This window comes from Mercurialis annua, linkage group LG1-X (genome assembly GCF_937616625.2).
Source record: "Mercurialis annua linkage group LG1-X, ddMerAnnu1.2, whole genome shotgun sequence".
NCBI classification, from domain to species: domain Eukaryota; kingdom Viridiplantae; phylum Streptophyta; class Magnoliopsida; order Malpighiales; family Euphorbiaceae; genus Mercurialis; species Mercurialis annua.
In genome coordinates, this window is record NC_065570.1 from 71,555,771 (window position 1) to 71,581,288 (window position 25,518).

A 25,518-nucleotide genomic window follows, 5' to 3' on the forward strand; every position below is an offset into this window, starting at 1 on the left:
ATGTGCAGAGGTTTAATATTTTTGTTAAAGGCCCACCTTTCAGAGTGGCAAAGGCTAAATCCATTTGTAGGTTCCTACATTTTCAAAATTGTATTTATTTTATTTTTTTCAAATCTCTATTTTCATCTAGTCCGCATATTCACTTTATTATGAAGTTAAGGTATATTTTGGACAAAACAGAAGAGTGCATTATACTTTGGACAAAACAGAAGTGCGCATTAGATTAAATTTAAATGTACACCTAATTTGACATGTTGGCAAAATAATTAATCACATCATCAAAATTGAAGAAGGATCATAAAAACAATTTGTTTAACTATATAAGAACATAACGAATAAAAAAAACCTTACAAATGAGATCATAGATAAATAAAAATTTGAGAGTTTGAGCTTTTTATTTTTTTGATGTGAGATTTTTTTAACCACTTAATAGTGAAGAAACACATATTCTAAATTCCGTCCATAAAGAATCCATTAAATTAAAAAAAAAAACAAATAGTAGGTGAATCTAATGAAAAATATATTTGTAAAAGGGACTAAATAAAAAAAAATGGAAAGTATAAGGACATTTTGATAAGTTAAGCCAATGGCAAATGCATGAACTTGTAGCTTTTCATATTATATTTTCATGCGCCGCTGGTACCACTTCACCACTTATCAGCCACCCACTTAATTCCCGTTCATTGTTCAATCTTTATCTACAGAGAACCTCTACTCTAACCCTATTTATATATATCCATATATGCCATGCCAGCTGCCCGCAAACCCTAAAGCATGCATTATCAGATTTTCATTTCTACCACTACCACTTAATTTGATAAAGCTACTATGAGTACGGAACAATGTTGCAACAGTTCTTGCTGTTTCTTCTGTGCGATGAAACAGCAAGACTTATCCCTCAGGCAAGCAGAAATAGCAAGCTGTTTCAAAGAAATGCCTCTTAAAGATGGCCAAGAACATGTTCTCGTTCTTAGTAGCCTGTGGAATATGGCTATGACTCAGCCTGATGATCCCGAGTTCTCATCTCTCGGAATCTTCAACTGCATGGCTAGTTTAATCCAAAAAGGTATAAACGATAAAAGTTGGCTTCTCACGGATCAAAACATTTATATTCCTTACTATGCAGCTCATATAATCGGCTCTTACACTATGAATAAGGTCGAGTTTGCTGAGAAAGCTGTTGAGTCAGGTGTTATACGTCCATTAATGGATCTTTTAAGAGGAAAGATTACTTGGATAGAGCAAAGAGTTGCTGTTCGAGCACTTGGGCACTTAGCCAGCTACGAGAGAACTTTTTCAGCAGTAGCAGAATACGAACAAGAGCTAGTCGAGTTAACTGTCGAGTTAGCTTCTACTTGCCTTGATACTGTGTATGCTAATTTTGTTAAGGATTCGGATAAGAGACTGAAGTATCACAGTGAGTTGCTCACAAGAGGAATCGGTGGGATCGATATGGAGAACAGAAAAGCTGAGGAATGGGCTAGTCAAACACAGTGTTGGTCTGTTTATCTTTTAAATTGTTTTGCATGCAAAGAGAGGTGTTTAGATCTAATCTGTAAGCAAGAATTTTTAAAAGATTTGTGTGACATGTGGGGTGGGTTGTTGAATCATTCATCACCAGCTGGGATTGGACTGATTAGAATATTATGTTATAGTAAATTTGGAAGAATGAGAATAGCTGACTGTAAAGAAATTATAAACAATCTCTGTAATCTCTCGAGATCTTCAGATGATTGGCAGTACATGGGGATAGACTGTCTTGTTCTACTTCTCAAAGATCAAGAAACGAGGTACAAAGTTATTGAAATCGCCACCTTGTTTCTTGTAGATATAGTAGAGCTTAAAAGACTTGGCGAGAGAACAAATGTTGGTGAAGCAATTACAAAAGCACTTCTTTTAGACTACAAACAAAGCAATAAGTTGAATATAAAGAACAAAAATGTTCTAAAAATTCTCCAAGAAATAAGGGTTTTGAAGGTAGACAGAAAAAGAAGAGAGAAACTGATGTTGTCTGAAGAAAAAGCTGCAGAGAAAAGGGTTTTGGTTGGTTTAATAAAACAGCAAGCAAAAAAATTGTTTTGGCATGGCGATTTAGAAGCAGCCTTAGTGAAATACGATGAAGCATTAAAAACGTGCCCGTTAAGGTTACGGAAGGATAGAATGGCGATTCACAGTAACAAAGCTCAATGTCATCTGCTGTTAGGAGATGCAGATGCTGCTATAAGTGAGTCAACTCGAGCTCTTAGTTTGTCGAATCCAGCAAATTCTCACAGAAAAAGTCTTTGGAGAAGATCACAGGCGTATGACATTAAAGGGTTAGCTAAAGAGAGCTTGATGGACTGTATAGTGTTTGTTAATCTCTGCATAAACACCAAGCGTGTAAAATTAATCCCGTACTATGCAGCACGTATGATCAGCAAACAAATGGAAGCCACGTGGCTTTTTGCAGGTGCTAAGTCAAAGGCATTAAGTGGCGTGCAAGAAGAGGATGGAAATGACGAACACTCGCAGAAATATGAGGAAATTATGATGAGAATTATGATGGAGAAAAAGGGTATGATCAGTTGATTAAGTTAATTAATTAATCTTGATCTTCCTATCTTACATTTACTGAGCAAGTTTTTGTTTTTGAAACTCAGATTGGTTCTGTGAAATAATGTGGCCTGAATAATGTTTGATAAGTTTTCATTTGGAGTTTTTCAGGTCTGTCGACTATAAAGGAAGAATCATTCGCTGGAAAAGAAGGTAGCAAAAGAAAGGTGAATATGGCAAGAAAGGGAAGAACAGCTTTTGTGGCTGAATCAATGTGATGCAAAATTGGGTTATCTTGCTCGTCATAAATAGGTTAATTAGTGCAATTTTGTTTAGGTGGTGTCGTGGAATTGAAGTTTTTGTATTTTTGCCTATCATCATTTTGTGAATGGTAGAAGTTGGGATTTGGACATTGATGTTGATTTTACACTAAAGAGAAAAATGTTTATTTTTATTAATATGAAAAAAATCAATTCAAATTAAATATAGAGGTCGGATATATAAATACATATCAACTCACACACACGATTATTATGGAATAATTTCCCTTTAAAACTGAAAAATTACTACATAGACTTTATTCACCACGTCATTTGTGGCGTGATTGAGTCAATCACAGTCTAACACGTTATTAATGTGATTGCATTGTTGCAATTTCGTTTGTTATTTTTTTACACTTTTTAATATATAGTAATATTAGTATTATTATGATCCCATTATTTTAATAACGTATTATAATATGATTGGCTATGTTCACAGATAACGTGGTAGACTAAATCTATATAATAATTTTTTCTTCAATACTCTTTCTCATGCATAGGGTGACTGGGTGAAAAAAATCAATCCCCACATACATCTTATGCGGTTCGGGCTGAATTCAAACAATTTAAATTTTAGATTGCGTAAATGAATAAAATTCTCATATCATGCTAGATTTTATCTTAAAATTGATTGATATTATATTGAGAGATTCAATTGACATGTAAATCACACAAACAATGCGAGATAATCTCATTTTAACAATTTTTACTTTCATATCTCTTCAATTCTTGCAGTTCAGATGCATAAAAGCTAGCTTATTTAATAATTCATTTGATATTACATCATCAATTTTATAAAATTTAAAAAATAATAGTTAAATCAATTTTAAGTAACCTAAATATTACTAAATAAATTTGATCATATGATCAATTACACGCTATTAATAATTTTTTTATTATTTTTCTTTAGATAATTAATAAATATTTAAAGCATAATATCCACATCTTTTTAATTATGAAGTTCTATTATATATTTACATCACACGTTTGTTACATCAAATAATTTCTCTTTAAAAATTGATGTTCTTGCCATTTAGTCTGCATTCGGTTTTAATCAATTCCTCCATACACAGCAAGAGATATTAGCGGAGAAAGTGATTGCTATTCGTAAAATTACGCACTTCTCTTCTACTTGACCGTGTCTTCCATTTTGAAGATAATATTGGTATAGAAGTGGGTTGTCAATAGGCTCGTATGTTTAGAGGCCTAGCCCAATAAGATGCCCACCAAGTTTAATACATATACAGCATGTTACTTTTATGAACAAAGGCTCAACGCACCCCCTGAACTTGTGACACGGGATCATCTAATCTAATTTATATTTTTTTGAGCAATTTACCCCAAAACTCTTCATTTTTGGGTCAAATAACCCCATAATTTATATTTTTATTTTAAAAACAGATTTAGGATAATTGTATCGTAACAATTAGGAAAGTATCTAATTATTTTTTGCAGCCCTCACTTTCGATTTGTATTTTACGCGTTTTAAAAATACAATTATGGGTTACTTGACCCGAAAATGAAGAGTTTTGGGGTTAGTTGCTCAAAAAAGTATAAATTAGGTTAGATGATCCCGTGACACAAGTTTAGGGGGCGCGTTGACCCTTTATTCTTACTTTTATTATCTAAATAAATTGTTTCTGACAATTCAAAAAGGAAATAGGAATTCTCTCAAAATCAAATAAATTTGAGGGAATCCTGTTCACGATTTACACCGTTCATTATAAAATAAACTGGATAAATTAATAAATTTTAAAAATATAATTTTAATTAAATTAATTTACCCGTTCATATAGAAATATAAACGGTGTATATCGTGACATTATTCCCCAAATTTATTTTGAACTTAGAAAATCCCAATCCTTCAAAAACATTTCTATTTCCTTTTCTCCAATTTGAGAGTAACATGATACATTATAATATCATTTTCTATGATTTGAAAAGAAACAAATAATTTATCAATAAAGAAAAAAGATGCAGTGGATGCGATGGAGATGAGTCTTTTAAAAAGAGAGCGAAAAACAGATCACAAATATATAATGCAATGCAATAATGGTACAAGCCATGCACCCATTTCTTACCCAATCCATTCGTATGGTTGTTACTTGTTAGATGAATTCCAATAATTTTCAGAAATAATTATTTTAAACTCGTTTAGGTTACATCACCCGGCTGATTTGACCGGTTCATCTTCAAATCAAAGCTCAATTAAATTCAGTTTATTTTAAAACAAAACGTGGTTCTTTGAACCGAAATAATTATATAAACTGGAAAATCTCGTTAAATTATAAAATTGACTAATTTTTATAAATTTTGATCTAACTTCATCATAAAACTATAAAAATTATATAAAAGATTTATTTATATATTTTTATTATTATATATAAATATTTTTATTTTTATTCTATTCTATTAATTTCGTATAATTTGATTTAGATCTCAATATTTACATCCTTATAAAATAGAGAAAATAACACAATTAACCATAATATGACACTTCTTTTCACACAATACCATTTCTCTAATTTCTTTTCATCACTGCCATTTTCTATGATTTCTTTTCTATCACTGCCATTTTTTTACCGCGTGACTTTTTCTCTACCACGAACGACCATAGCAATTCTGACTCAAGACCAGCGGCAACCTCTTCCCTCTCCCGACCGACGGTGGCAACCGACTCTTCTTATTTTCGACCGGCGGCAGCAACCAGCAGATTCCAGCGAGACAGTTTTTCCTCCAACTGTGGCGTTAACCCAAAAGAACCCATGAATATAAATTTTGTGAATTTAAAATGGAATTTGTGGGTGTTATATAGAAGATGAGGTGTTGAGACCCATTTGTAGAAAATCAGTGTTTGTCCAGATAAAAATAATAATAATTGAGAGTAAGAAAAAAAAAATGTCATCCTTAAATGAATTTCTATGAGATTTAAATTGATTCGGTGGGTATTAGTGGTGCAAAACCTAAATTCTGAAGATGCCAACTGAACTCCATACAAACTATACTGCTAAACCTAAATATATGGCTCTTATTACTGTTTTGACATTGTACCCAGATACAGTCATGGTGAAAGAGACACAGATTATAAAATTTGAGGTTATAGCAAAAATGGGTTCAGTAGATTTTGAAATGAATGGTTTGTTTTGTTGTGGGCATGTGAAGATGGATCCACGTGTTATGGGTGCCTCAAGTTTAGATTGATTCTTTTTCTATTATTATTCAAATGGGAGATAGAGAGACAGAGTTCATGTTACCAATTTTAATTATTTTTGAGGGATGAATATAACATCAAATATAAATGATTTTATTACCTCGTGTGAAAGAGAAAAAAATAGGAACTCTTAAAAGATGTTATCTATTTATAAATAAATATATTTCTTTAAAATAAACTAAAAGTAGCAAAGAGGGTGATTACTTTTAAAATGTACTACAATTGCTTTACGGTTACACACGTGACTCGTAATATGATAAATATTATTACATATATTTTTATATATTCGTGATACATATTCAATACATATTTTATACATATTTGATACAATTTCGATACATATTCGACCATTCAAACTAATTTTTCTATTTTTTATCAATTTAATTAAATCAACCGACTAATTCGATTGGCTCGTTTTTATTTTTTAAAGTTTTATATTTAATTTATGTTTAAAAATCTGAAATAAGTTACTTTGTTTTTTAAATATAATTCAAATCTCGTAATTAAAAAATAGATACATCTGCGGTACATATTTGATACATTTTTGATACATATTTGATACATATTTGATACATCTGTGACACATATATGATACATATTTGATCGTCAAAGCCTTTTTTCCTTTTTTTGTACGTCTTCTTTTTAAGTAATATTGCATATATTTTTATACATGTTTAATACATCTATTATACATATTCGATCGTCAAAACCTTTTTTCCTTGTTTTTCTATACGTCTTCTTTTTAAGTAATATTGCATATATTTTTATATATGTTTAATACAACTCCGATACATATATGATACATATTTGATCGTCCAAACTTTTTTTCCTTATTTTTTGTACGTCTTCTTTTTAAGTAATATTGTATGTATTTTTATACATGTTTAATATATCTCTGGTATATATATGATACATATTCGATCGTCAAATTTTTTTTCCTTGTTCTTTTCGTACGTATTTTTTTAAAGTAATATTGCATGTATTTTTATATATGTTTGATACATAATAAATACATAGTTTGTAGTTAATAATTATACATGATCTAAATTATTTATACATGATAGATACATCTCTAATATATAATTATATATGATAAATAAATTATTTATGCATCACATCCATGTTCAGTATGTATCAATAATGTATCCTCTAGATAATTTATAAAATTACATTTTAAAAAATTATATCGTTTTTTATATATGTATATATGTATATTTTTAATATTTAATATATTTATATTTTTAAAATTAAATTTTAATATTTTTATATTAGATAAATATATAAATAAATTATTAATTTTATTAAAAAAAGAAAATTAAATCCAATGAAACTGAATTGGATACTGGATACATATTGAATTGGACCCAATTATGGGTTCAATTGAGTAATATGACGCGCAGGTCATTTCAGTTGGTACACCAGCTAGCTGGTGCATTTGGCAAAATGGTAGTGTTGAAATTTCTTTGAAATAGATGACATAGTTTGTAATAAATACTACAACAATGACATATTGTGAAAATGAAAGGCTTTTTATGGTAATTTTATGAATTTCTCTATAAAATATGTAGACATATCTGTTAGCTAATAGTTGGCTCCAAAATCAACTTGTTTCGCTTTTTTCTTTTAATTTAAAATATGACTCAAATAATTTGTGTAATCAAAAAATCCAACAAGTAAAATAAAAATTGCTTAAAAGTCATAAGACAAAAATTATATATACCATGAATTCAAATGTGGATTGCATTTATAAACCTTTAATACTATTTTTTATTCGAACTAAATAATCTTACAATAAATTTCAATCTTTAAATTTTAAAAGGTTGCATATTTTTTTTATCTGTTTCTCACTTCTTTTCTAAAAAAATTGACTAAAAGTACAATAAAATGTTAAAATTAGACCATCATTATAAAATTATAATAATCCGTAAAAATTTAGATTATTTTACTATTATACCTTAACAAAAAGCTTTGTTTGCCCTATAAAATAAAAAATCATGTGAATAATATGACAGTTATACCTTCAACGAGCATAAGAAAATTAATGATAACCCAAAAGCCAATCATTTTGGAAAAAACTTATAAAAATAATACACGCAACCAAAAATAGGCCAAATTTAACTTGTTACTTATTCAACCAAATCTTTTGAATCTTATTAAGACTGGCCACTCCTTCACTTATACACCGTCCATTTTTGGTTAATCTTTCTCCTGTTTATTTCGTCTTCTTCTCCGATCTGTCATTTCTGAACCATGAGCTGGTGGTGGGCTGGAGCTATTGGAGCTGCCAAGGTAAAATTAACTGCTGCGTTTTCTCTATGTTTATTAAAATAGGGTTTTACATTTGTTTACATTTTCTTTTTCACCGTCAGAAAAAATTGGAAGATGATGATGCGCCGCGAAGCTTCCAGAGCGTAGCCCTCGTGCTAGGCGTGACCGGAATTGTCGGCAACAGTTTAGCCGAAATCCTCCCTTTATCCGACACACCCGGCGGGCCATGGAAAGTCTACGGAGTAGCTCGACGTCCCCGGCCAAGCTGGAACGCCGATCATCCGGTGGAATACATCCAGTGTGACATCTCCGACACCGCCGAGACACAATCTAAGCTGTCTCTACTGACTGATATCACTCACATCTTTTACGTGACGTGGACTAACAGACCGTCTGAGGCTGAGAATTGCGAAATTAACGGCCTCATGTTGAGAAACATTCTCGAAGCTGTTATCCCTAACGCTCCGAATCTCCGTCACATCTGCCTCCAAACCGGGGCTAAGCATTACGTCGGGTCGTTTGAATCGATGGGTAAGATCGAGAGTCACGATCCGCCTTTCACGGAGGATATGCCGAGATTGAACTCACCCAATTTCTATTACAATATGGAAGATATTATGTTTGAGGAGGTGGCCAAAAAAGAAGGACTGACCTGGTCCATTCACAGACCGGATCAGATTTTCGGGTTTTCGCCGTACAGTATGATGAATATAATGGGTACTCTTTGTGTTTATGCTGCTATATGCAAACACCAAGGATTGCCGTTACTATTTCCTGGAGCTAAAGCAGCGTGGAATTCTTACTCAGTTGCTTCGGATGCTGACTTAGTTGCGGAGCATCAAATTTGGGCATCGGTGGATCCGCACGCCAAAAACGAAGCGTTTAACTGTAACAACGGAGATTTGTTCAAGTGGAAGCAGTTTTGGAAGGTTTTGGCGGAGCAATTTGAGATAGAGGAGTATGGGATTGAGGAGACAGAGCAAAAATTGAGTTTGGTGGAGATGATGAAAGGCAAAGAGGCAATTTGGGAGGAGATTGTGAGAGAGAATCAGTTGCAGGCTACTAAGTTGGATGAGGTGGCCAATTGGTGGTTTGCTGATATAATATTTGGCGGTGAAGCTGTGACGTCGAGTATGAATAAGAGTAAGGAACATGGGTTCTTGGGGTTTAGGAATTCCAAGAATTCTTTCATTTCTTGGATTGATAAAATGAAGGGTTATAAGATTGTGCCTTGAGTTGGATTGGGTTTGCTTCTTGAATTTGAATTTGTTGGTCTTTGTTGGGGAATAAATTGAACTTGGGAAAATTATGTGTCAAACAGATTGTATCAGTACAGAGTTTATGATTCTTTGTTTCTTCTTGTGGAGTTCTTTGTGTTGTCTGTGTGATTGTCATGTTTAAAGTAAAATTTCATGCATTGCGAGTTGCAATGTTCTTGTTTACTTTGAGTGCGGTTTGAACTATTAATCTACGGAATTGAATGTAACCATTTAGATTTTGGAAAAAACTTTTTAATCCCTAACTTTCCAGAAAATCTTTCATCAATGTTTGTGAATAATCAATTTTTTTCTCTATTTTCTCGACTTCTTCAATTCGTAGGAGCAAGAGAGATTGGGAAATAGAACTATCGGATTTGATTCTATTTTGCCTCCCTACCTAAGAAGCGGGAAGAATTTAGACTTTCCTAATAAAAAAGAGATGAACCTCTTGAAAACCCGATATATATTAGTCTACGAGTTCATGCCTCATGATGAAAATTTGTACACTGAGCATGAAAAAACATACTCCCTTCATCTTTATTTAGTTGTCCATTTAGCCAGATGAATTTAGCTATAATTTGTTGTTCATTTAGGATTTTAAGATAACATTAGCTATTATCTTTCAAATCTATCCCTTCCTAATAAATGACTCTGTAACTCAATTTGCAAAGCATTTAGGGATATATTAATATTTACTCTTATAATTTAAGACAAATTTTTTTTGTAATATGTATAATTTTAGCTAAATGGACAACTAAATAAAAACGGAGGGAGTATCAGCTTAGCATAATGTGCTAAGAAGATCAGCATTCTGTTTCCTTGAAACTGTATTTTTTCAAGTGGGCTTTAAAACAGAGTTGGGCTGCATTTAAGAACTTTCTGTTGAGTTGTATTTTGGAAGGTTACATCCTATATAGTTGGGCTTTTTATATAAAATACTGATTTTGGCAGCCCATTTACTTTTATACAGGACAAGTTAAATCTTTACTTTACCTACCTCATTTTCTTACTTTGATAACTTATACTTCAAATTTCTTTCTTTTATACGATTTTTCTTATTTCTCTCAATCATTCTTCTTCTCCACAATTTCTTTTAAGCTGTGAAAGAAAATTTTCACGATTTCTGCTCTTTCGCTTCCGCCGTTCCGCCTCCTCCGTTCCGCCGTTCTGCTTTCGCCGTTCTGCCTTCGTCGTTCCGCCTCCTCCGTTCCGCCGTTCTGCCTTCGCCGTTCCGCCTCCGCCGTTTCGCCTCCATCGTTCCGCCTTTGTCTCGCCGCGTCATCTTTTTTTTATCTTTTTAATTTTAGATCTGAAATTTTTTGTTCTTTTTTTTATTTTCAGATCTGTAATTTGTTTATCTTTTACTGTTGATTCACCATTAAACATGTATAAAGAGTATCTTTAAAGAATCTAATACTTATTTCATGTTATATAGAATAATTTTGTGATTTTATATAATAAAATTCTGTTATTTCTGCATTTTTTTGTGTTTTGTTGTATTTCTGCGTTTTTTTTATTCTGCAGAATGATTTGTTGATGATGATTGAGTGCTGAATTATTGTAATGTTACAGTGTTATTGATTTTATGTTGACTTTATGTTGATATTATGTTGATATCTAGTGATTCTTTTTAAGGTTAATTACATATAAAATCACCATCTTTACACGAATTTTCAAAAATAACACGACCTTTAAAACGTGTCAATTCAGGGCATCACCTTTCGTTTCTTTTCAAAAATAACATGAGCACGTTTTTAGGTAAAATTTTGCTGACTTGGACACCCAATGGGAGTGCCACGTGTCATGCCACGTCAGCAAAAACGCCACTAAAAATGTGTCCATGTTGTTTTTGAAAAGAAATGAAAGGTGGTGCCCTGAATTGCCACGTTTTAAAGGTCGTGTTATTTTTGCAATTTCGTGTAAAAGTGGTGATTTTATATGTAATTAACCCTTCTTTTTATTTTAACATTGACAAATAAGATAATATTGTCTGTGAAATAAACTTTCGTTAGATGAAATGAAACTGTATCATAACCGTCTTTATCGAAATTTAGTTAGGTATGAGAGATGGAACGCAAAATAGTTATACAAGTGATTTTGAAGAAATTGTACAGCTGCAAAGAGAATTGAGGAAAAAAAATATTTTGAAATAAATTTCTTTAATTTGTGAACTGTTGTGTTGGTGTATATTTAATATATTTTTATTTTTATATGTAAGAAAAATTTTATTTTTTCATTTGAATTATTGTTGTTGTTTTTTCATATTATTTTGATTACTTACTATGCTAATATCTTTATCTGATTCATTTATTTTAAACATTTTACCTTTATTGTTCTTTAGTAGAATTACTACTATCATATTAACAAATTATCAACATAATGTCAACATGATATCAACAATTAATGCTAATTTAGTTGTAAAATGAGAACATCGATTGATTTAAGCAAAAAACAATCAACATATTATCAAAAACATGTCAACAGGTCATCAATACAGCAATTTAACACTAACTTTACTTTTCTTTTAATGATTAAAAAATCAACATGTTATCAACAGTATATCAACAACATGTCAACACAAAATTGAAAATCAAAAAAAGTAGAAATACTTATCAACATAATGTCAACAATTAATCAACAACGAATCAACAATTAATGCTAATTTAGTCAAGATGTTTGTAAAATGAGAATATTGATTGATTTAAGTAAAAAACAATCAACATATTATTAAAAACATATCAATAGTTCATTAATACATCAATTTAAGACTAACTTTATTTTTCTTTCAATGATTGAAAAATCAACATGTTATCAACAACATGTCAACATAAAATTGAAAATCAAAAAAAGTTGAAATACATATCAACATAGTGTCAACAATAAATCAACAACGAATCAACATAAGGAATAAAATAAAACATAATAATGCTAACATATCCTTATCTAATATCATTTAAATTTTGTTTTTTTAGTTTATTTCACGCACAAAATTATCTAATTTGCTAATGTTTTTTTTTAGAATAAATTTTTTCAATGTTAAAATTAAGGAAATACCAACTGATTATCAACACAAAATCAACAACACTGTAATATTATAATATTTCAGCAATCACCCATCATCAATAAATCGAACTGCGGAATAAAAAAACACAGAAATACAACCAAACACAAAAAATGCAGAAATAATAAAAATTTATTCCATATAACCATAAATTTATATTACATAACATGAAATTAGCATTATATTCTTAAAATATAATCTCTATACATGTTTAATGGTGAAATAACAGTAAAAAATTGTAGATCTGAAAATAAAAAAGAAGAAGAAGAAGAACAATGAATAAATTATAGATCTGAAATCAAATAGATGACGACGATGAGCAGAGGAGATGATGGCGTTAACAAAGATGACAACAGAGGCGATGATGAGAACGATGACGGAGGAGCGGAGGAACAGAGGACGGCTCAGCAGAAGACGGCGAACGGTAAAAAAGAGAGGAAGATGAACTGAGAGGAAGAGAGAATTGAATGATGAGGAGAGAAAATAAATGAAATTATGATTTGTATACCGTTAGGGTTTAATATATAGAGTCCGTATAAAAGTAATAAAATAGGCCGCACATGGTAGTTTAGAAAAGACAAATTTAGACCCGTATAAAAGATAAGAAATTGGCAAAATAGGTTATTTGTGTAAAAAGCCCTATATAGTTCAATATTTGTCCAAAATGGGCCGCAGAACCAGCACAATCTTCTCCTTCTCGCTCTACTCAATTACTCAGGAAGCTCGCTTTAGAAAATGGTGCTTACTAATTTCAATGGCGTCGGCGTTGGATTTGGTGTGTCATTTGCATCAGATAGCTCCTCCTTCTCAAAGTATATTTTAATTGCTGTGTTTAACTTGTCCTCATCAATTAATATCTATTTTTCTATGATAATTTTGATTTAAGGTTTTGGCGTCGGCTGTGGCTTCGGTGTGGGATGGGGTTTTGGAGGTTTGCTATTTAAACTTTACCATTGACTCATTGAGTTATTTTGTCCTCTTTAAATAATTCAAAAAACAATCACTTGACTGGCCAATTTTAATGAATTAAATATCAAATATATGATTTTTATGCAGCTGATTCCAGTTAGTTTTTATTAAGGTTTTTTCTGTTAAATTTGAGGGTTTACAAGCAAATATGTAATTATACATGAACTTGCAATTAGTAAGAGATTAATGATCAACCTGCTTTGTTTAGGCTATTTTAAGTTTTCTGAGATGGTGAAAATAAACATATGATACAAGTTACAACCATTAAGCTATGTTGCACGGAAACTTCGAGAGTCATGTTTCGTTTTTGTTTATATAAATGTTACCACATATTTTGTCTTCATTTTTGAAATTTCTTTTGAATTTTTCACATTTCTGTTTGTGTATTATATAGCAGTTAAGTGTTAAGAAAGCTTATATTACAATTGACTCTTCATGTAAGTTTCCCCACGAGTGAATATGAATCCCCTCATTTCGCTACTCTTTATTGATCATATCATATGGTGCAGGAGTGCCTTTGAATGTGTTGGGTCTCGGTGCAGGTACACCAATTGTTCTCAAGTTAAACCTAGTTAAAATCTAACTGATAAATTTTAGTATCAGCTGACTTTGATGGGAACTATGTTTTTCTAATAGGAGGCGGATGCGGGGTTGGTCTAGGCCTTGGATGGGGATTTGGCAATGCATTTGGCAGCAAGTATAGATCATCTAGAGTCACATTCCAGGGCATAGAGTTTGATTCAAAGGAAGAAACTGCTGCCAGTGGCGTCGGCGAGTCTAAAGCTTTGTTAAAACCCGCCGGCAAATAGGTGGATCACAATAACACCTTTTGTACCTTCAGCTTTCACCGTTTCCTCAACAGACGAGGCTGTCTTTAGCAAATTACGGAGTTTGCAGATCTCTTGTCAACTCCGGTTGGTTCTTACTTCCATTATCTTATGAATATTGGATCGCTGGTGGATATCTGTTTCTCTCTGTTCTCATTGTGGCTTACTGTGATCATGTAGTAGTGATGCAATTAAAAAACTTGGTCTATTTAGACAAAATGTGTTGATGTTTATAAAAATAACACATTTACTCTCAATATTTAATGTAGTACTATGACAAAAAAAACAATTTTTTTAATGTAAAAGTACCTTTTTCTTTTTATATATTCTACGTTAATTAAAACTCAAAACGAAATAATGAGCTGAGCATAAACATCTTAAAACTTGCCCGAGTTCAGTTCAATTACAGCCCTGAATCAAGTGATGCCCTGTTCTTTATGCAAGTTTGATGTTTCATGTTAATATTCAAATAGAATGACTTCCGGGTCTGACAGTGATAAAGATAAAAACTTGGAACGTATGGATAGCCAAATCTATAAAATGGGAGAAAATAAAATTAAGAAAGCAGCTACAGCGCTACACAATTGTATTTGTACAAAGGTATATAGCAGGATCCAATGAGATACAAGAACTGTTCTTTGCCAACTTTCTCTGCCATCGGCTCTTAGAATTATACACACATTGCCCTTCATCAGAGAAATCAAAATTTGAAGGTTGAAAAATATGAGAATTCCAAGAGCAGAGCATGTCTCCTTATAACCTGCAATTCTGCTAATGGAACATTCCTTGCCATCTCATATTGCCACTGGATGATGATCTTACAGTGCCCGGAATGCGACTACTGCTGCAGAGAGAACCCACAAAAATCAGAATCATAACATTAAACTCCCCCATGCATAATAGGTCCCAAAACAGAAAGATTATTACTTTAACTTCCAAAACTAATCTGTCTTTAGTTTTCTAGGAATGTTCCAGCCTAGTGAGCAAACTAATTTGCACAAATATCAGTTGTAGACAATCACAGCATATTTCAGCATTCTACACCACACAATGTAATTGCACAACACAAATACATGTCAACAATCTTTAATTGTTTTTATAGAATCACATTAAACAGTTCGTCATAAATTGGTAAAGGGTTCCTCCCAACTTATAGCTTTTGTTGCATCTTCCAATTTGCTTCTCGATAAACAATCGAAATTGCAAAGAACAAGACAATAACAAGAACTGGTTAATGGACACATGCATGACGAAATGCATCTATTAAACTGTTATGACATTAATTTCAAGCATCTCTTCTCAAAGCTTATGGGTTATACACACAAACTATTTCTTAATCAAGTAAAAAGAAATTAGAACAATTTATCATATTAAGGTGTTTTCACCTACAAGTAGAAACATTTAAGGCCAAAATAACATCACATTGATCCAAGTGGTAACTTTTTGTACCAATCTTGGAAGTAATGATTATTATGCCCAATCTCAGTCAAGTGCATTTGAAGCAATCATAAGTGGCACTCAATCATATGATAATGTAAACCATGATATACTTCAAAACAAACAGAAAAAAATTTCAAAAGCGACCTACTAATTCTCAGATGGTGACAGGCCGCCGTTGATTTCTTAATTCTACAAACAATTGAGATACCAGAAGGAACAATGAGGCATAGCTTTCAAGCCAATTGTGAAACACGGTCAACCATATGATTTACAAATTAAAGCTTTAGTAAATTAAACGGAATAAGTTGCAGTTCAAAAATACAGTGTGATACTAATCATAAAAAAGCTCTGAACAAAAAGCCAAAAAAAAATGCTAACTGGAGGTATTCTGAACAAGTAGAAAGAAGGAAATATGTCCCACCATGGAAATAGAAGACATGATTTCATCTGTTAGATAAACGTCTAAGTGCCCAATTACTTGGCATATTCTCTCTGTGCCGTATTCTATCTATTCTTTCCAAATCATTAGCAGCAGAGCCAAATTATTAAAAGCAAAAACGGATTATGTGTTCTTTACACTAGCTAATTATGGTACATGTCCAGGCAGTATCAGAATTATAAATTGTAGATGCCACCACCTATTTCATTTCTAAGCCATCTTAAGGTTCCAAATCTAATCATGTCAGGCTACAAAAAAAGTATGGGCTCAGTCCTTATGGAGATTGTCAAGATTTTATGTATAGCTACTAGATCAATAATCGATTCAATTATTAACCATGCCACTCTAGTAATGAACACCCCACATATGCAGGAAAATAACATAATCACTAAGAGAAAGAAAAGTAAATATGTACTGGATCTCAATGTCTCTCTCACCAATTAAGCAAAGGAGAAGTACGATCCAAATAACCACTTGAAAAGAACGACCGTACTGCATCTGATACTGAGACCGCTGAAGCTGCCTCTGAATCACTCCATACCAGCCATAAAGTTGCTTGTCATAGCATTCATCACAGCCCTCCAGGCAGCTCTTACTCTTTTCATAACATGCGTGAATACCCTGAAATTAACAAGTGACAAGAAAAACTTGCAAGATTTAGCAAGTAATGAAAAAGCGGAAGCAATTCGTAAAATAAAATACACAAGTCAGAGAAACTTGCCTTGGTCAACTGCGGAGAGCGCAAGAGTGCAATGTCAGAATCTTGACTAATATCCATCGCCTTCAATTTTCTAACACCATTCTTTGGCCACTTGAATTTTGGTGCATACTCCATGGAACTTAAAAATCCTGAGAAACTTGGTACCTTTCTTGGGGGTTGCAGGGGCTGAGCATTAGAATCATCTGGAATACAGCTAACTTCAGCAATTGCAATCTTCCAGGATCCAATGTCAGCACTAGCACTGGCTGTCCTCCTATGCCCGTGAGGCTTCTCAACAGCGTGATTCAAGGTCTTCAAAAAGTCAGCAGTCGTTTCTTTACTCATCCTTTCTTCTTGGCTATGATTTTTGGTATTACTACTATTAACTCCAAATACCGATGACCCGGACAAAAACAACGCAAGTTCATTACTCTCGCCTTCATCTAATCGCACCCAAGGGGACATCGGCGATTTCCCCTCTGAAATCGAACATTCCTGCAACGAGAGTTCAATTTTTGAAATTTGATCCTCAATTGCAATGATAAATTCATGATGTCTATCTCTTGCATCCTCACTGGAGTTTTTAACGTAAGTCGAGCCGACAGCACGTTGAAACTCATCTAACTGCATTACCAATCATAAATTATATTAACATCAACCATTACCCACAATATCATATAAAAAAAGATATATTCAGTAAATGCACCTGCCATTTGGTGGTGCCAAGCGCAGTACATAGGTCACGGCGGAGTTCATCAGAGTTCCACATACTAGAATCCTCTCTCTTTGAATGCAGCCATGTTCTAAATGTAGATTCCATCCTTCAAGTTTTCAGATATTCTATTATACCCTCAATTATGTGTTTAACATTTCAGAAATTATTTATTAAAATGAAGAATTGTATATAAATAATTACAGAAAGAAAAAGAAAAAGAAATACCTGTCGGCTGATTCTTGAACTTCCTCCGCCGCAGAGAAGAAAGGATCTCTCTCCCACCGATCGAAACTCGACGCCATTAATAATAATAATAACAATACAACAAGAACAAGAACAAGCAACTCAAATTTACGATTATGATTACGCAAATTAATATTTCACCAAATTAATTAATGAAAAACAAAATTAATGCTGTAAATTATGTGCCGTGAATCTTGAATATAATCTTTGTTATAAATTGTAACAAAAACTGCAGATCAATTTAAGAAAATCTCTGATAAAAAAAAATTCAAGAAAATCTAGAGATCGTTAATGTAAAATCGAGAGGGAGAAAAAGAAGCTTTATTTAGGTGGCTCTAAATTGAAAAACTAGATATGCGTAATTAATTAAAGATAAAGTAAAAAAGCAGCGCGTGTGATTCAATAATAATTGAAAAGGCGTGTGTCTAACAAGAAGGTGTCACAGCAGCCGCATAATGTTTAATAATCCACCGGGTTGAATCGTCTAGAACGGTGGCGTTTCAACGCGGATAATTACTTCTTTTGTTTTGTCTCATTTAGATTAGAAATTCAGTCAAAGCTAGTATAATTTTAATTTGTTACTTTAGTTTTTGAGAAATGTTGGTTTATTTTTAATTGAGAATGGAAATTTAATCTAAAATTTTTAGATCTAATTATGATTTTTCACCATTTAAATTATTATTCTATTGAAAAGGAGATCTATAATGTATGAGAATAAGTATTGCATTTAAATAAGCTATTTCCTTTTTCTTTCTTGTATTAAGAAATACACGTAATATGATTGCACTAAATTTTACCATTCGAATCCATGAATTTAACAAAATTAATAAATTTAAAATTTATCAAATATAAAATTGATGAATTTACAAATTCTATTGTTTAAAAAATACTCAAAATCAATATATTTATAAAAATATTTTTAAATTAATTTTTTTTATAATAATCCATCATGTTGTTTAAATCATAAATTCTGTAAAATTCATGGATTTTGATCAGGTGAATTACCTCAATCCAATCGGTGCTATTAATGTTTTTCATACAAATTCCATAAATATACCATTATGTTTATATAAAATTCTAAATTCTAATCTTGATGTAAATTTCAAAACATTTTTTAGTCTTTAATTTGCATGAATTTATTAGTTTTACTTTATACCATTAAATTATAAAATTTAATATTCAGCTAAATAAAAGTGGAGTCATTTGAGAAAGAAAAAAAAGGATTGTTTTACAAAGACAAAAAGACTCGTAGGTGAAAAGTAAATTTGTATCTATCTTTGGGTGAAAATGAAATGATCTCCAATTTCTCCAATGGAATTTTACACTGCGAGTGAACAGCAGGGTTTCACTATTCAAACCGCAGCCATGAAAGACAACAGCCAACTGCTATGCGAGGCATCAAAAAACGGTGACGTGAACGAAGCTAAATCTCTTATAAGCTCCGGAGCCGATGTTTCCTTCTTCGATACCGATGGCTTCACTCCGCTGATGCACGCCGCCAAGCACGGCCACACCGCCGTCGTCAAAGCGCTTCTCGAAGCCGGTGCTCCCTGGAACGCGTTATCTCCTTGTAATATCTCCTCCGGAGATTTAGCCATGGAGGAAGGTCACCAAGAAGCCTTCGAAGTTCTACTTAATGCTGGTACTCTATTAACTATTGCATATTTTGAATATAAACAGTAATATCTTGCCAAACGAGTTATTAAAATAGTCTGATTGTATCTGTTTTTCTTGTTAGGAGTTCAATCTGAGTTAATACTAGGAACAATCGCGAGGAAAGGTGGTAAAAAAGAGGAGTCTGATATAGATTATCTAGAAGATAGAGTTAGTTTCAGCGAGGATAAGCTGATGGATGCTGAGAGCAAGGCGGTGATGATGGCTTGGGAGAAACCGTTAATGGAGGCACATGCTAAGGCTGTTTGCTCTGCAGGTGGTCATGTGCTAAATATTGGATTTGGAATGGGGCTAGTTGATTCTGCTATTCAGCAGTATAGTCCCGTTAACCATACCATTGTTGAGGCGCATCCGGAGGTCTATGAACGTATGATTCGCGATGGTTGGGGTGACAAGGATAATGTTAACATTGTGTTTGGTCGGTGGCAGGATGTTCTTCCTCAACTTAGAACATATGATGGTAATTTTAGATTTTTTTGGTATATGAAAAATGTATGCATTTAAAATTTGTTTAATAGATATCTCAGTTTGTGTGTTTGAATTTCTGTGTCGGAATTTCTGGCACCTAAACTGTATGGAAAGTCTGAAGATGCAAGAACTGAATTCTATATTTAGTCAGTTATTATGTTTAGAAAGGTATTTGCTGTGAGGATTCAGTCCTTCAACTTTACAATAGCAAAGTATCTTGAAAAAGAAAAAACGTGATATTGTTGAAACTTCTTGCACGTGATTTGTTCCTAACAGTGTCTGTGTGAATCACTTAACAGTGTATGCTCATTAGTCATTATACGAGTGGCGTTGGCTGCAAAGCAAACTAGTTTTCAAGATATGTTAAAAAAGTGATACTGATTTTATCTCTGAGCAATATCAACTTTACGCATCATTTGACTTCAATCTCTATCAAATTCCTAAATTTAAAAACATTACCTTTATTTTTCAACTTTTCATATATGAAGCAAAAGATGATGAATTTTTGAAATGGTGCGTTATATCTGGATTTGCTCTGCTGAGGAAGAATACAATTTAGAATGGTCTTACACTGCTACTCCTGTTGCTATGTTTACCTTCCAGTCAGCTTTATGTAATATTGTCTTGAATGCTTGGCACTGCATCAATATTGTAGCACCTTGTTTGTACCTTTAACATTATAAGGCAACAACTTTTCAAATGTTAATTGGCTTCTCTTTACTTTTAAAATGAATAATGAGAGTGCTCCAGCAAGACTTGTTCTCCGGCTTGCTTGCATATCAATTATTTTACATAATAACTCATCCAAGTTCTGGGAAAAACATTTCAGGTATTTTCTTTGACACTTATGGGGAGTATTATGAGGATTTGAGAGAGTTCCACCAGCATCTTCCTGTATTATTGAAGCCTGGAGGAATTTACTCATTCTTCAACGGACTTTGCGGAGGTAATGCATTTTTCCATGTTGTTTACTGTAATCTCGTTTCTCTAGAGCTGGAGAATTTGGGCTACTCCACACAGTTAATTCCTTTGCCTGTTAAGGATTGTTTAGGGACAGAAGTTTGGGAAGGTGTAAAACACAAGTATTGGCAGCTTGATACATATTACCTTCCGGTCTGTCAGTCTATTCAAGACTCTGAATGATATTCTAAATCTTGCCATTAATTTTCTCCTTTATTCAACATTAGTAAGGCTTTTGGCTATAGTTGGTAGTTTAGTTAGTGAAACTTTTGTTATAGACTGGCGTGCCATGTATGAGGATCTTCCAAATAAATTGAGCTTGTAATTGTTGTCTTTCTACTGCTATAGATATGACTAGTTTGAGCCGTTACATATGGTAGTATTGATATTTTCTGTTGATAAGAATGAATCTGACCACACCCCATTTGCCATGATTTAGTATTCATTTCATGAATTCTGTTCAAAACTGCAAGTATGCCATAAGAAGGACAAATGAGAATATGTTTTCCGCTACTTCTGAACGACAAGGTGCTAAACTTTATAGGCATAAGAAGGACAAGTTTGTGCCTACACAGTTCATAACAACTATTTAACGTGCAGCCTACCCGTTTTAGATGCATATAAATTATAAGCTTTGTTGATTAGTATTTCTCCATGAAGCTGCATTTTATTTGATATACTACCAATATGGGAATCGATTAAGGTAGTAACTCTGGAAAATACTGGTTATCTTTAGATTCTTCATGGTTTTCTTAAAAGGAAAAAAAATAAACATATAAAGGAAAAAAGAGAACAATCCTTCACGTGAACCGAATAAGAAAGGAAAACAAATTTAATCTGTTTAGTTTAAGAGTAGGAGTTGAAATTGAACTCCCCTTGTTGGCAAACGAGCCTTTGTTTGCGTGCAAATGCAAACTTATAATACAGGGTTGTCAATTGTGGCATCAATTGTTGCAAACAACTGGATTGGACTACTAAATAAACAGAACCACAGAAGTCTTTTATCCATAAGCTGTAACATGTGCTTTTTTTTGTTTCAAGTGTACAGAGAAGCATGCCCTGAACTGGAATGAATCTTTTTAAAGCATAATGGTTTCTAATAAATCAACTCGTAAAGATAAGTCATATTAGTTGTGTTGGCAATACAATCACTGTATTTAGATGGTGATTCCAGAGAAGGTATAAATTAGAATCTTTACAGAATACAACTGTACACGAATTTAATAAGCATGAGATACGACTAGAAATTATATTAAGTTCAGATACATGTCTGTGCTTTCTGTGCTTGGTTTTCTGTACAGTTACTTTTTCATTTCATTTTTTTGACCTGAGATCATCTGAGAGAGAAATTACAAGCACAACAACTGGCTCTTGTAACTCAGTTGTTAGAACTATCGGAATGGAAAAGTAGAAGACATTCATTATACATAGATTCAGGCACTGCAGGTACTGTAACTAATAGTCATTCATCCAGCCTTTTTAGATTTTATGTCCAGCTGAAAGCTATTGGACTGCTGACCACATGCTTTCCACTTGACCATTCCAGACGAGCAAAGTTGGTTGTACCAGATGGCATCGAAGTAGTAGTGAATGTCACTGTGTAGCTCTTTTTCTCATTTACTTTGCTGAAATTGAGTGTTGCTGGCTCGACTGAGATCTTCACTGATGGAGTCTCAGTAGACACCGAGACCTTGTATGTTGAAGGAGTTCCCACATTGGTCAGAGTTCTGGTGTATTTGACAGTGCTTGTTACCCCAGAACCACCTCCTTTTCCTGAAGCAGTTTCAAAGGGAACAGAGAAAGACGGGTAATTGAGATCACTCAGACTGTATTTCTTGCTTTTGTCGCATGTAAAATCTCTGTTTGTGGCTGCCTTTATTTGGATGGCACTGTAGTTTAATGCACAGAGGAAAGCTAGGTAGTCTTCTACTGTGGTATCATAGACAAGGCCAGGATCGAGGGCTGCTACTGGATTTACATGTCCAGCACCATAGTCAAATGGTGTTGCAGGTTGCCCCGTAGATATATCCAGTATGGTTTTACCATCTCTGTATGCTGTGTAGGCTGTGGTCATGAGGGCAGACCTAATGGCTGCAGGGCTCCAATCTTGGTGAGCAGCCTTGATGAGTGCAGCTAACCCACTAACATGTGGACAGGACATAGATGTACCAGAAATGATATTGAAGTTGACCCGCCTTTTGTCATCCTTTAGCCCAGTTGGAGCAGCTGCACCAGTCCAACCGGCTAGAATATTAACCCCTGGAGCTATTATGTCTGGCTTTAGTATCGCCGGGGTGATCGGATTGGGGCCTCTGGAACTAAATGCTGCCACTACCGGTGAAGGTTGAACTCCTAGATGTGTGCCTCCAAATGCAATTGCGGCTGTTGGTCTGGGATCAGAAGAGGCATATCTCTTGATGGCATCTCCACTAGTTTGGCCTACAGCAGCTGTTGGCAGGAGATGCGCATCTGCAACTAGCTCGTCACCGTACAACTCTGTGTTTGCTAAAATCATACCTATCCCGCCGACACTTTTCACTTCCAAGCCCTTCTGTGCCCTGCTGTTTCCACCTCGATCACATATCACGATCTTCCCGGCAACTTTTGTAGGAATTAAAGTACCTGTCATGCAAAGATAACCACTCGTTGCATTACTTACATTACCTGCATAAACCAGTGGCACCAAAGAATCAGATAATGGCTTTCCACTGTAAAGCGAAGCGCCTGAGAAACTTTTCCCTTTTCCAAGTCTTACATAAGCTGGAAAATCTCGGTCCAGTGTTCCAGCACCTACAGTAGTTATCCAAGGAGCAATATTGGACAAGCTGCCCTGACTCGGTCCACCATTTCCTGCAGAACATGATACCAAAATTCCTTGTGCTGTTGCTGTAAAAGCTCCAATGGCAACAGTATCTCTGTAATATTCTGAGAGGCCTCCACCGATTGACATAGACATGACATTCACACCGTCTTCGACAGCCTTATCCATGGCGGCTATAATATCTGAGCCAAAACACCCACCAAGCCAGCAGACCTTGTAAGCTGCTACCCGAGCTTGTGTAGCCATCCCACGTGCTACCCCATTAGCAAAACCGAATAGGCTAGCTCCTGAGACAGCTGATCCAGCTGCTGTAGTTGAAGTGTGAGTTCCATGGCCATCATCGTCTCTGGGGGACTTTGATTCCAGAGACTCGTCAACAGGTCCTATTGCTGCTTCATACCCTTTTGAGAAGAATCTTGCTCCAATCAGTTTGCGGTTACAGCTCGACGAATTAAAGTTCTTGCCTGTCTCGCACTCACCTTTCCAGGTGCTCGGGATGGGGCCAAGACCTGTATCATCAAAGCTTTTTATCTCTGGCCAGACTCCAGTGTCTATCACTCCAATAATCACCTCACTAACTGAGTCTGATGCAGGGAGTAAAGCATCGGTTTTTCCTAATCCAAGAAACTCTGGAGTTCGAGTAGTGTGCAGCTCGTATATTATTTCAGGCAACACAGAGACGATTCCTTCTTGTTTTTCCAGTAATTCAGCTTCTGCAGGTGTGAGTCTTGTAGAGAAGCCGTGGATAACATTGGTGTAAGCGTAAATAACACCAGCAGATTCCGATACCGATTTTAAAGTTGAATCGAACCATTGGAGGTGATCGTCAAAACTTGATGGCATATAGGATTTATCCAGATGAATTATGTAAGTCTTCTCGGCTTGCAAGTTCGTCACTTCTGCTACCGCATACATGTAACACAAGCTCACAACAGCCGCTTTCAGCAGTTGGAGCCTGAAATTCAGTACCTTCATCTTTACACTCCGGTTTCGGTTAACTTCAGTTGGAAATTTCAGGCAAGTTACTGATATCAATAATTTAAGTTGGAGAAAGGGAAATGCAGAGAGAATGAAAAGAGTATTTAGATGGTAGCAGAAGAGAGATTCTCTTGGATTTTAGCCGAGTCATAGGCTCCTTATATAATGCAGATTATGCAGGTCATGGTGGGCACTTGGTGGAAATACTATTATATGATGATGCATGGTGACACCAGGTTTGACTCATACGGAACCTTGTCCACTATAAGTCTGAAAAAGATTGACAAGATACTGTATGTCCTATTATAATTATTTGTATTTGATTGCTCCAATTATTTTACTCTTGGCTTTCCAAAATTCACTATAGTTTTCATTGCTAGAGATAGTACTATTATGGGAGGTGGATTATTTATTTGACATCCATAATTTTTAGAACAAGGTTTGTGTGAGTAAAAGCATTTGTATGAAAATGACTGCTTCAAACTAAGGTTTGCATTTAATACTATAAGTTATGTTTTACTGGTGGCTATAACACTCTTGAATCGGTCGGAAATTACTGACCAGTGAGATGGAGCTAAAAGGGTAGGCAAGATTTTGCCAAATACGCCATTTTAGAAATTAAAGTTTCCTGGT

The 25,518-nt window shown here is 33.9% G+C and overlaps 6 protein-coding genes across 9 annotated transcripts; 4 read left to right on the forward strand and 2 right to left on the reverse strand.

The window, feature by feature from the left end:
* Positions 1-689: 689 nt before the first annotated feature.
* LOC126678469 (uncharacterized) lies at positions 690-2,944 on the forward strand. Its single transcript, XM_050373368.2, has 2 exons — positions 690-2,554; positions 2,704-2,944. Exons 1-2 carry the CDS (start codon positions 829-831, stop codon positions 2,808-2,810), a joined length of 1,833 nt encoding a protein of 610 aa, XP_050229325.1. The 5' UTR covers positions 690-828; the 3' UTR covers positions 2,811-2,944.
* Positions 2,945-8,147: 5,203 nt separating this feature from the next.
* Positions 8,148-9,773, forward strand: LOC126664317 ((S)-8-oxocitronellyl enol synthase CYC2). The gene is made up of 2 exons (XM_050356660.2): positions 8,148-8,352; positions 8,433-9,773. The coding sequence occupies exons 1-2, from the start codon at positions 8,314-8,316 to the stop codon at positions 9,564-9,566; spliced, it is 1,173 nt and encodes a 390-aa protein (XP_050212617.1). The 5' UTR covers positions 8,148-8,313; the 3' UTR covers positions 9,567-9,773.
* Positions 9,774-13,301: 3,528 nt separating this feature from the next.
* LOC126662951 (protein TRIGALACTOSYLDIACYLGLYCEROL 5, chloroplastic) lies at positions 13,302-14,769 on the forward strand. Its single transcript, XM_050356387.2, has 4 exons — positions 13,302-13,426; positions 13,538-13,582; positions 14,130-14,162; positions 14,257-14,769. Exons 1-4 carry the CDS (start codon positions 13,387-13,389, stop codon positions 14,427-14,429), a joined length of 291 nt encoding a protein of 96 aa, XP_050212344.1. The 5' UTR covers positions 13,302-13,386; the 3' UTR covers positions 14,430-14,769.
* Positions 14,770-14,981: 212 nt separating this feature from the next.
* On the reverse strand, positions 14,982-18,299 carry LOC126662895 (uncharacterized). 4 transcript variants are annotated; one of them, XM_050356383.2, is made up of 5 exons: positions 17,967-18,299; positions 17,733-17,847; positions 17,048-17,650; positions 16,764-16,947; positions 14,982-15,288 (listed from the first exon to the last, which is right to left on the reverse strand). In XM_050356383.2, exons 1-5 carry the CDS (start codon positions 18,041-18,043, stop codon positions 15,266-15,268), a joined length of 1,002 nt encoding a protein of 333 aa, XP_050212340.1. In that variant the 5' UTR covers positions 18,044-18,299; the 3' UTR covers positions 14,982-15,265. The 4 variants fall into 4 exon arrangements, with proteins under 4 accessions (XP_050212340.1, XP_050212342.1, XP_050212339.1 ...); XM_050356385.2 differs by having other exon boundaries at positions 14,982-15,291; positions 17,737-17,847; positions 17,967-18,297; XM_050356382.2 differs by having other exon boundaries at positions 14,982-15,291; positions 17,967-18,295.
* A 936-nt stretch (positions 18,300-19,235) lies between these two features.
* On the forward strand, positions 19,236-21,431 carry LOC126665308 (protein arginine N-methyltransferase 2). The gene is made up of 3 exons (XM_050358068.2): positions 19,236-19,626; positions 19,723-20,118; positions 20,956-21,431. Exons 1-3 carry the CDS (start codon positions 19,296-19,298, stop codon positions 21,267-21,269), a joined length of 1,041 nt encoding a protein of 346 aa, XP_050214025.1. The 5' UTR covers positions 19,236-19,295; the 3' UTR covers positions 21,270-21,431.
* Positions 21,432-22,305: 874 nt separating this feature from the next.
* LOC126665307 (subtilisin-like protease SBT1.7) lies at positions 22,306-24,882 on the reverse strand. The gene has a single exon (XM_050358067.1). The coding sequence runs from the start codon at positions 24,880-24,882 to the stop codon at positions 22,573-22,575; it is 2,310 nt and encodes a 769-aa protein (XP_050214024.1). The 3' UTR covers positions 22,306-22,572.
* Positions 24,883-25,518: the final 636 nt, after the last annotated feature.

Coding starts and splice junctions, on each gene's coding strand:
- LOC126678469 (XM_050373368.2), top strand. CDS start 829: ATGAGTACGGAACAATGTTGCAACAGTTCTTGCTGTTTCTTCTGTGCG. Junction 2,555..2,703: donor AATTATGATGGAGAAAAAGG/GTATGATCAGTT, acceptor GGAGTTTTTCAG/GTCTGTCGACTATAAAGGAA.
- LOC126664317 (XM_050356660.2), top strand. CDS start 8,314: ATGAGCTGGTGGTGGGCTGGAGCTATTGGAGCTGCCAAG. Junction 8,353..8,432: donor GAGCTATTGGAGCTGCCAAG/GTAAAATTAACT, acceptor TTTCACCGTCAG/AAAAAATTGGAAGATGATGA.
- LOC126662951 (XM_050356387.2), top strand. CDS start 13,387: ATGGTGCTTACTAATTTCAATGGCGTCGGCGTTGGATTTG. Junction 13,583..14,129: donor TGTGGGATGGGGTTTTGGAG/GTTTGCTATTTA, acceptor CATATGGTGCAG/GAGTGCCTTTGAATGTGTTG. Junction 14,163..14,256: donor TGTGTTGGGTCTCGGTGCAG/GTACACCAATTG, acceptor TTTTTCTAATAG/GAGGCGGATGCGGGGTTGGT.
- LOC126662895 (XM_050356382.2), bottom strand. CDS start 18,043: ATGGCGTCGAGTTTCGATCGGTGGGAGAGAGATCCTTTCTTCTCTGCG. Junction 17,848..17,966: donor GTTCAAGAATCAGCCGACAG/GTATTTCTTTTT, acceptor GAAAACTTGAAG/GATGGAATCTACATTTAGAA. Junction 15,292..16,763: donor ACTTCTCCTTTGCTTAATTG/GTGAGAGAGACA, acceptor TTCTCTCTGCAG/CAGTAGTCGCATTCCGGGCA.
- LOC126665308 (XM_050358068.2), top strand. CDS start 19,296: ATGGAATTTTACACTGCGAGTGAACAGCAGGGTTTCACTATTCAAACC. Junction 19,627..19,722: donor CGAAGTTCTACTTAATGCTG/GTACTCTATTAA, acceptor TTTTCTTGTTAG/GAGTTCAATCTGAGTTAATA. Junction 20,119..20,955: donor TCAACTTAGAACATATGATG/GTAATTTTAGAT, acceptor AAAACATTTCAG/GTATTTTCTTTGACACTTAT.
- LOC126665307 (XM_050358067.1), bottom strand. CDS start 24,882: ATGAAGGTACTGAATTTCAGGCTCCAACTGCTGAAAGCGGCTGTTGTG.